The 10,723-nt window shown below is 34.5% G+C and overlaps 2 protein-coding genes across 2 annotated transcripts; one reads left to right on the top strand and one right to left on the bottom strand.

Annotated features, from left to right (window-relative positions):
• Positions 1-1,164: 1,164 nt before the first annotated feature.
• LOC21386569 lies at positions 1,165-1,779 on the top strand. Its single transcript, XM_010096410.2, has 2 exons — positions 1,165-1,206; positions 1,458-1,779. Exons 1-2 carry the CDS (start codon positions 1,165-1,167, stop codon positions 1,704-1,706), a joined length of 291 nt encoding a protein of 96 aa, XP_010094712.2. The 3' UTR covers positions 1,707-1,779.
• Positions 1,780-2,191: 412 nt separating this feature from the next.
• Positions 2,192-3,941, bottom strand: LOC21386568 (putative pentatricopeptide repeat-containing protein At1g64310). Its single transcript, XM_010096409.2, has one exon. The coding sequence runs from the start codon at positions 3,920-3,922 to the stop codon at positions 2,273-2,275; it is 1,650 nt and encodes a 549-aa protein (XP_010094711.1). The 5' UTR covers positions 3,923-3,941; the 3' UTR covers positions 2,192-2,272.
• Between the last annotated feature and the right edge of the window lie 6,782 nt (positions 3,942-10,723).

The following is a 10,723-nucleotide window of genomic DNA, read 5'->3' as shown; positions in this document are numbered from 1 at the left end:
AACCGCTCGATCTGGACTGATCCGTACCTAATGGCTCAAATGGGAATTTAGGTTGAACCGAGCCGGCTCTAAGACCCAACAGTCTTAGCTTTGGCCGAGCCAAATTTTACATGGTATCATTTAAAAAAATATTTATAGAAATGTTGTGTTCAGGCCAGACCAACAAGACCTAGATAAGATTTTATGTATGAAAACTTCGGTTAGACTCGGCCCAGGGGTTGAGGCCGGACCTGTCCTGCTCGAACACTTAAGTTGGCTAGGCCGGGCCAAGACCGCACTAACAGTGTTGGATCTCAGGCCGGGCCAACTTTCACCTATGCCCATTACCCATCCTTGCCTCTCAAAATTATCCCATTCCCGCTTAAAGAGAGGCAGAGCTAGAGTCGATGATTCTTCTTTTAGAGGAGTCTTTTTTATACCCGTCACATTATCTATTTAATAAAATAATGTATTTCAGAATTATAGCAATTTAAAAGAAATGTGAAGTAGAAATTTATTATAAATTTAAACTAAAGCCAGAGGTTACACAAAACAAACCAAATTCTAAATATATCAATCACCAACTATATTTTAAAATATTAAATTTATGCATATATACACATTTATATATGAATATCAGCTAAGATAAATTAAATTTTCATAAATTAAAGTATTATTTATAATTGTGCATGACAATGGTGTCCTGTTCATCTAAAGATATTGATTGTTACTAAAATTATATGATTACTTTAAAAAAATGCTCTATAAACTATGTATTATAATTCAACGCGTCTTTTATATTGGAGGATGTGGTTGTAGGCACTGTAACAAATTTCTCGTGTGCTTCGCTTGAGGGTATCCAGCTTCTTTTTTCTTTTTTTTTTCTTTTTTTTTTTTAAACAAAGAGCACGAAATGTTCACTTGCAAACAATTGCATTTTATTGATTATCAAGAAATTCAGACTATTCTTTTTGGTCCAGAAGGAGACTCTGCAGGAATGCATAATTTCCTGTTTTAATTAAGCTAAAATTCACTCTTTTAGGAGGTTCTAGGCGACTCTAAATTGGGGAAAGAGAAAAAAAACAAACATTACTTGTGAGTTTAATTTATCCAAAATTACACTCATCTCCTAATTTGTGGCATACCAAACGGCCTCAAGTATTAACTTGTGCACAATGCTTATAAATGTTATTAAGAATAAGCCATAAACCACAATTGCTAGGGAGAGTAAACCATGATTTTTTTTTTAAATCGAAAAGGCAGAGTAAACCAATATGGAAACTAGCAATGCTCAGAAATTCCACTTCCAACAAAATTCAAGCTTGTGACATCAATTGGTGTATGTAAGACTCGGAGTCACCAAAATAGACAACGTGGCACACCAAAATACACGTGTCATCATTTCCTGGAGAACCTGCCACGTGATACTTCCAACATGGCTTTATATTCATGAGAGGTAGCACATGAGAACATGAAAGACTTTAGAGAGAGAGAGAGAGAGAGAGAGAGAGAGGACAAAGAGTAAGGATGACATAAAGTATTTCACAGCACAGGCAAGGCTAAACGAGGATGAAGCCGTGAGAGTGGCTTACAAGCATGGCACTCCACTGGAAGGAGGGAAGCTTGCTGATTCTGAGCCGGTTGATCTCTTCTCAAGTGCTCACAACATTCAAAAGGCTGCTAGCGTTGTTCAAGATGAGAATGAGGACCCCACCACTCAGCCTTAGCTACACCGTCACGCTGATGATGAACAAGGTGGTGGAGAATCCAACACCAAGAGTGCCAAGTTCCCCAGCAAAAAGCCACCATCTCTTGCAACTAGATAAATAGCTCTTTAATCTTGTCACTTAAAAGTTTTCATAATTTCCTTTCCTTCTCTTTTGGCCTTTTTCCTGTCATGGTGTCTTTGAGGAGATGCCATTTTAGCAATGAAAAATATCATCAGTTTGTTGTATAGATATTTCTTTTGACATCTCAGAAAGTGTTTATTTCTTCTTTTTTTTTATATTCATCTGTTCAAAAAAGAAAAAAAGGGACCATTTCATTCTAATCTTTAGAAATGAACAGCAAATACATGTGCACAGAACAAGATCATTATATAAGCAAATTAACAAATATCTAAAAGATTTTCCTTATTAACAAAGAGGGCTTGTATAATTGCTGGAACTTGTTAATCAGACTCTCAGGCATTTTACTGACCTTGCAATGCGTGTGTGAAACCTGACATGAAGATGATTGACGATTCAATCAAAAATGTATGAAACGTTTGAAGTGATTAAAGGGAATTATTGTCTTAAATCCAGCTAACCCCAGGCATCTTCCGCACTTTGCCTTCTCTCATACTCTCCCTCACCTTCCTTGCATCATCCCATCTCCCATCACCAGCATACATGTTAGAAAGCATGACTTTATAGGAAGCCCTTTTGGTATTACTTTCTATTAGTCTTTCTGCTGCAACTTCTGCTAACTCAAAGTTTCCACAAGCATCACAACATGATAAAAGGGCTCCCCAAATGCCATGTTCAATAGGTTCTGGCAAAGACTGGATTAGATAATAAGCCTCTTCCAACTTTCCATTCATGCCAAGAAGTTTCACCAAGTGAACATAATGTTCAGTTCTGGCTTGGATTCCAAACTCCTCTTTCATTCTTCTGAACAAAAATTTTCCATCTTCGACAAGGCCGGCATGGCCGCACGCGCAAAGAAGAGCAGAGAAAGTGGATTCATCAGGAACTAGTCTATTTTCTAGTATCTCTTCAAACATTTGAAAAGCATGGGAAGCAAGTCCATGGAGACCAAAGCCTAATATCAATGAGTTGTATGAAACAATATTCTTCTCTGGCATAATATCGAAAACCCGGATTCCCAATCCCAAGAAACCAGATTTTGAGTACATGTCTATGAGAGCAGAACAAACCATGACATCTGATTCAAGTCCCTGCCGAAGAACATAGCCATGAATTTCACTACCAACCTTAACATTTGCCATCTGAGCAGCAGCAGCCAACACACTAGCACTCAAAACAGGATCTGGCTTCTTGCCTACCAAAACCAATTTCTTGAAGAAAAGTAATGCTTTTTCACGCTCTCCTGATTGAGAATACCCAGTTAGCAAAGCTGACCATGTAACTAAATCAGGTTGAGAAATTCCACTAAACACTTTATATGCATAACTCATGGACTTGCATCTTGAGTACATGGTTACTAGTGCACTGCCCACATGAGCATTGGAGTCGAAACTAGTCTTTAAGCAAAAACCATGCACTCCTTGGCCAATATACATCGACGTAGAATCTGATAAGCCCAAAAGCAAACCAACAAGGGCATACCCATCTGGCTTCGTCCCACTGTTTTGCATGTTACTGAAGAGTTCTAGACTTTTATCCCAAAATCCAGAATTCCCATAAGCAGAAATCATGGAATTCCACATAACCAAATCTGGTTCCCTTATCCCATAAAACACCTTACTAGCTTCCTCAACAAGGCCTAGTTTTGAATAAGCCGTCACAAGTGAACTACCACAAATTGAGTCTGATTTTAACCCAGAAACTATTGAACCTGCATGGCAAAGTTTCAGTCCATGCATATCAAATCTCTCAGAACAGGCACGTATTACACAAGCGTAAGTAAAATTATCGGGGCTAATATCAGTCTCCAACATCTTTCTGAACAGAGAAAATGCATCATAAAATTGGTGAGCTTGTGCGTGGGCTCGGATAATGGAGTTCCAAAGGTAGACACTTCGAATGGAACCTTCGTCGAACACGTTACGGGCAGAACAAAGGTCCCCATGAATGGCATAAATTCTAACCATTTGAGTGGCATAAAACGGGTCACTGGAGAGTTGGGTCTTGATGATCAAAGCATGTAACTTTTTGGTTGCTGATAAAGACTGATAAATCTTTGACAACTCCTTGTGAATCAATTGAATAATGGGAACCATTTAAAAGGGTGAGATTCTATGTTATTTATGGCTGTACCTTCAAGTTTGGCTGCTTCAGGAACTCTTGAAGCTGATCAAAAGAAACAATCGTTTGCAATATGAGTAAACAATCTTCAACTTCTAACATCATTTCGAAATTACACAAACATCCTTAAATATCTAATTTAGAAGTCATACACAATTTGATTTAGCTTATCTAAGTAATTAGATATTACAAGGAAATATATATACACAACTTGAATTTGAATCTAAAACTTATGTAATTATAATATCTAAATAAAAGGGGTAAGCTAAGTTGAATGGTAATAAGCGGGGGAAAAAAAAAAAGGAATAACCCAGCTATTTAAAAATTTATTCTATTATCCTTAGCAGCCTACTTAAAAATTTAAATAAACAAGCTATAAGATAAAAGCGTTCCTTTGTGCTCTAATTCAGTTTTTCGCATTAATATAGGCCCGTTTATTTCGTTGATTCGAGTTTAGAATTCGAGTTTTGCTATAGTAAAAAACTCTCACAAACAATCACATCTAACTTTTTTGCTACAGTAAAAAGCTCTCACATAAAATCACATCTCAACTCAAATTAAAAACTCAAATCAGTGAACTAAACGGGCCCATAGTACCTTGTATGTTATCCATATAAGGCCGTTGGCTTTATTTGATTTAGAATAATGGTTATTATTTTGTGATATTTCGTTTACGATTTTTTTTTTCCAACTTGAATTATTATTGCTAGAGAGGTTAGGATTGAAGGCCTATAATTATAAACACGTATATTATCCAGCACTATAGTCCATTATTGCCGTTAATCATGCTCGTCAAACATTATTTAGTTGGTAGTTTTATTTAAGATTAGAACTTCATTTACTTTGTTTTTACCTTGAATTAGGTTTTACTAGAGGTTGGGATTTGAAGGCCAAAAAATTCATATGATTATCATAAAGCATGCTTTTCTCAACAAAATAAAGCATGTAGAAAATTCCATAGTCAAAAAATCATATGAACCAAAGTACATATTATTTTATCAGAGATATTGAAGATAAGTGAGAATAAATATTTGTCTTTATTGGTGCAATCTTAATCTCCAATAAAAATCACTACTTTAATACGTTCTTGGGGTTATCGCCTTTCTCAGTCAAATCACTAGAGTCCTGAACGGGTGTTCTCTCTCTAGATAGGGAAGAGTGAAAGCGGCTGAATGATTTGACGTATTAGGGACCATAACCATGAGTTCTTTAATATATTGTCCCATTAAGCACCCATTAAATCTAATTAGGTCAATATTTGGTATTTACCTATTTGTCTAGGAAACTTTTTAGACTTTTCTAAATTAACCACTTGATTTGTCCAATTAATTTAAATAACGGTAATATAATTGTCAATTAATATGTTGCCCACAATAAATAATAGGAAATAAAATTTCCTAACATGATCTTCATGCTCCAAGTCACGATCCTCCATAATCACGATCATCATCACGTCCTTGATTGCTCACAGTATGCGTGGTTATTACAAAGGCAAAGCTCGAACAACCACGACAAATCCACAACTCAAGAACCTATGGAATAATAGGAGAGAGAAAAAAAAATAAAAAAAAACCTTGATAGAGTTTCAACAAATTTTTGTCACACTCGTTCGTTTTCTAATTTGTGCTTTGTTATTTAGCTACTTATAGCCACACTTATCATAAAAGGAGTAAACACAAAATTTATAAAGTATCTCTCTTATTATTTGTCAGAGAGTAAGTTACATAATTACTCAATCCGTCGAGATATTAAAAATATTTCATAATATTTCTAATATGATATTTTCTCCTTTCATGTTGCGTGAATCTTATTCCAAATAAAAGTTGAACATTGATTTCTGGATTATGCACTATTATAGACGCTTCAAAGTCCAACAAGATCAACTATCTGAGCATAACAACAACAATAACTTAACAAATAGGACTTTGCTTTTACATGCTTGACTTAGTGAGCGATTTTCTTACTCAAATGTTTAAGGGCTTGTTCTTTTATGTTTTTGAGTTAGGTAACTTGAGTGTAAATTTTGAGTTGAGTTTGAGTTATAACTTAAGTTGAAGTTGTAACTTGAGTTTGTGTTTGGTTGTGAACTTTTGAGTTATGGTTTGAGATAAGAATCTTTTTTGAGTTTGTGTTTAATTAAGTCAAAACTTGAATTTATTTTTAGATAGTATTTTAATAAAAAATCAATGCTGATGAAAAATTTTAATAGGGTATATGGGTCTAGTTTTATTCGTATTTTCGTTGTCAACGCATAGAAAAAAAAATCATCTCAATCAGAATTAAAACGAAAAAGTTATAGCATTTTTAAGAATAGAAAAAATATTGTTCATTAACTTGAGTTCGAGTTTCTGAACTCGAGTTGAAGGGAAAACTTGAACTCGAGTTTTAGTTTTAAACTTGAGTTCAAACTCGAGTTCAAACTTAAAAGAACATGAACTCGAATAAAGTTATAACTCGAGTTACTTTTATTTGAGTTTTTCACTCAAAAATTGCCTCACCGAACAGGCCCTAAATTTGATATTAATACACAGGCCCCGTTCACTTCGTTGATTCGAGTTTTTCTACAGTAAAAAGCTCTCACAAACAACACATCTAACTTTTTTGCTACAGTAAAAAGCTCTCACATAAAATCACATCTCAACTCGAATTCTAAACTCGAATCAACGAAGTCAACGAGGCCTTATCACTACAATATTAGAGATGCTCTAAACCCACACCAAAAACATAAACCGTGAGCGACAGTTTTGAGAGTCAACCGTAACCAACAATTCAAAAAAAAAAAAGCAAAAAAAAAAAGAAAAAAAAGAAACCAGAAGCAACTATTAAATAATGAAAATTAGAAGTCAAAAGATTCAAACACACGAGCGCGCGCGCGCACACTTTGTTTCACCCTTTAAGTTGATGATCATAGTCATGAATCAAGAACATATAGAACCAAAATAAAAGATACTCTATACATCCCGTCCTTGGAAGAAGACTATCGAGAGTAGATATAACAGAAAAGAAAAAGAAAAGAAAAAATCTTTATAGTAAAAAACAATTATTTGGTAAAACCAAGATTGAGATTGATCGAAAAGAAGATAAGAGGAGTTAGTTATATTTTAGGAAACAAGCGGAAAAGACGAGTGAAATATGTATGCGATATGAGCACTAAAGATTTCTGTAATGAGACCACAGAACAAGAGAAGGAAAAGGAAAAAAAAAAAAAAAAGAAAAAAAGTATAGGCCTCTTTTGATTCAGGTGTTGCGTGTTGCCAATGTTAGTAAGAGAGGACAAAAGATTAGTAGTACTACTCTCTTTAAAAAAAAAAAAAAAAATTATTTTGATGTAAGATGTGTATATGAAGTTTGTGATTTATTAGAACCCCCGTTCACTTCACCGATTTGAGTTTAAAATTCGAGTTTTGCTACAGTAAAAATCTTTCAGAAACAGTCACATCTTTTCTTTTTTTTTTTTTTTTTTTTTTTGCTACAGTAAAAAGTTCTCATCACATCTCAACTCGAATTAAAAACTCGAAAATTAAACGGGCCCTACTAGTCATTTTTTAAACGCAACCGTTAAATTTCAACGGAAAAAATACATGAGAAGATTATGTGCTGTTAATTATTTAATTTTACATATTAAAACACAACTACAAAAGGAAGTTATTCCCTTTTCCATTGAGATTATGGCAGTTGAATGAGCAGAAAGATTAGTTTGGGACAACTTTCTAGTTTGGAGATTCTTTCTCCAACGTTTTAGAAGTCAAAAACCAAAAATATTATTTAATAAATAATCACATTTAATTTTTTTTATTATAATAAAAAAATCTTACATAAAATTACAACTCAAATCATCAAACTAAACGAGCTTGAGATATACATTGCCGCTAATGATTATCAATAATGTGAATACTGACTACTTACATATAATATAATGCTAAACGTTGGACATACGCAAGTATAGTTGGTTAAAAAAAAAGGTACTAATATAAGATATAAATATTTTTGCCTTTGTAAGGAAACATGCTCTGTAGTTAACTAGTTTTCGTTATTCCACCTAAAGTCAAGTTTTTTTTTTTTTTTTTTAACAAAAGTTCTTATGAAAAAATTTCCTTTTGTTTTTCCCTAGTCTAAAATACAACAAACCATTTGATTTAGAGGACGTTTGGTTGGAGGATTGATTCGAATCATTTTCGATTTACGTGTATTTTTTATGGGAGAAAATATTGTAGCGAATCAAGAATCATGATTTGAATTAGGAAACGAATCTCTCTACCAAACATCTTCTTAGTGACACTAGGGATTTAGATGGAGTGGGATTTTAGTAAAAAGTTATGGATTTGATCTCGATATATATATATATATATATATATATATATGTAGCATTAACATCTTCGGCTTTCAGCTTCACAAACTACTTCGGCAGAATCGTTAAATCTGGTTCAAAGCTCGTTTGTAGTATTAAACCACTGATCAGATAGCTTGTTCAAAGCTTATGTCACCTTTGTGGCACATGTTTTGCCCTGGAATTGCGTATTTTCTAATGTGGAAAATGCAAATGGCTAAGTTCAAAACGAGCTATCTCAGTTGTTTAATATTACACAAGCTTTGATGACCAACAATTTCCTCCATTGATAAGCGGATCCACAGAAACAGGAACTTCCAACCACTGGAGACTTGTCAGGTTTCTTTGTTTATTCCTTTTTGCCAATTTGTTGGGTCGCAATGTCTCTAACAAGTGGTCATAACAAACAGGTGAGGACTTCTACACGTGGCACTTCCCTATTGGCTGTGATGTATCTTAAATAGTAACTTATTTGCATTGCAAACTCTTTCGTACGAGAGGGCTGAGAGAAAAAAAAAATATTCTTGAGAGAATTTCTGGGCTGTACTTTAGAACTTGTGAAGATTAATTATTATTTCCTAAGAAACTGAGAGAAATTGTCAGACATTCTTGTAATTAAGGGTTCCTGTATTGAATTTCCTGATTAGTGGATTGGATCCTGCCTTGGATGTAGGATCAATCGGATTCGGTAATTCTTTGTTCTTCTGATTGTTTCCTTTCGGTTTCTGGCTTTGTTCCTTTGGTTCTTTTGCAGAAATCGAATCCCAATTTCCTCCCAGTTGTCGCTTTCTCCAATTTCCTCACAGTCTGTCATTCTATTTCATGGGAAAGAATTAGCACTTGAATTTTGAAGTTATATTTTTAGCTTATTCTTCTGTTTTTTTCTCTTCTGAGTTCAAACTTTTATATAGATCTCTAAACAAAATCGCACCTCTCTGAGAATATTTGCCTTTAATATATTGGGAAGAATCTTCCAAAGGGATACAAATTGTTCCATTGGATTCCTACAAATATATAAGACAATTTTTACAATTGGAATTCTTCAAGGATGATGGCAAGGATACATAAGGAGTATGGATGCAAAGGAGTCTTGGTTGAGGAATGTTGACATCGATGAAGCGCAAGATCACGATTCATGGGGGTTAGATATAAGCAAAGGAGTTTTAGAGAGTGTAAAACAGAGATTTCAACCAAGTGGTTCCTAATTTTGGACAAGAAGCTACTAGTATATGGCCATCGCCAACCAAGTGATCATTCTGATCTCCGGTAATAGAGGTCCCCTTAATTAAACCACTTAGGATGTCACTGTTCTTTTGAAAGCTTTTGAAACAAATATTTCAGCTGGAAACTCTTTTTTGACAGAATAATTTTGGGGAAGCTTCTTAAGCATTTCATTAGTCTTTCAAATTTAACAAAACAAGCCCCTCGAGATTTCCAATTGAATGGTGAACCTTAGACAATCTCGTACAACATTTTAGTATTAATTGCCCAAGATTAGGGAGATTTGAAAAATCAGGAGTTTGGGTTAAGTAGTTTGAATGACTGAGATTGAGGATCTTCAACTCCTTTAGCAACTGTAACAGGCAAATAAAATTTGAATAGAAACATTATGATACTGCTAAGAGCAATATGCATGTATATTCATACGTATGTACATATTATCAATGTAATATGTGTGTGTACATATACAACAACAAGAAGAAGCCTTAATCTATCTTAATTGGGATCGGCTATATGGATTTCACTTTTTCACGCAGTTCTATTCGAAATTAGACTTTCCTGAAGGCCTAAATCTAGAATGTCATTCCTAACTACTTCGGTCCATGTAATTCTTGGTCTACCCCTCTCTCTCCTAATATTAGGTATAAGAATGTCCTCCCAAGCACAAACTGGTGCTTCTAGCAGTCTACGTTGGACATGCCCATACCACCTCAAGCGGCATTTGCGCACCTTATACTCTATTAGTGCTACACCTACTTCACTATGAACAACTTCATTCCTTATGCATTGTTATTCTATCGTACCTGAGGATCCTCCCAGACCTGCCTGAGATTGCTATCCAAAGGGAATCCATTCCAACGAAGCCATCTTAGATTTTTTGAAAGCTATTCATAGCTTCCAGTGAGTTGTACAGAATTAAGTTGTAGCAATCTTAGTCTCTGCATCTGCACAAATGCTTTTGTAGTGAAACTAACCTTCTCAACTCTTTCCATGTCTAGAAGAAGTCCTTCAATACTTCCAGTTCCCTGTTATAGTAGAGCACAAGATAAGAAAAAGAGGCTGCATGTATTGATTAAGATTTGAGAAAACCATATGAACACTTTTATATGTTATAATTATGTGTATTTTGTTTTCAAAGCAACAACTTATTTGGTTCCAAGGTCAGACATGCATCCTTAAAATTTTGCAGAAAAACTAGAGGAAAATATTTCAAAGACATAGGAATGCA

This window comes from Morus notabilis, unplaced genomic scaffold (assembly GCF_000414095.1).
Source record: "Morus notabilis unplaced genomic scaffold, ASM41409v2 Scaffold187, whole genome shotgun sequence".
NCBI classification, from domain to species: domain Eukaryota; kingdom Viridiplantae; phylum Streptophyta; class Magnoliopsida; order Rosales; family Moraceae; genus Morus; species Morus notabilis.
Note: the sequence above shows the minus strand (reverse complement) of the source record. Positions and strands in the feature narration are given on the sequence as shown.

Excerpts from the sequence above, each read along its gene's own strand:
- LOC21386569 (XM_010096410.2), top strand. The coding sequence starts at position 1,165 with ATGTTATTAAGAATAAGCCATAAACCACAATTGCTAGGGAGA. Across the intron at positions 1,207-1,457 it reads AACCACAATTGCTAGGGAGA|ACTTTAGAGAGAGAGAGAGA; the intron begins GTAAACCATGAT and ends AGAACATGAAAG.
- LOC21386568 (XM_010096409.2), bottom strand. The coding sequence starts at position 3,922 with ATGGTTCCCATTATTCAATTGATTCACAAGGAGTTGTCAAAGATTTAT.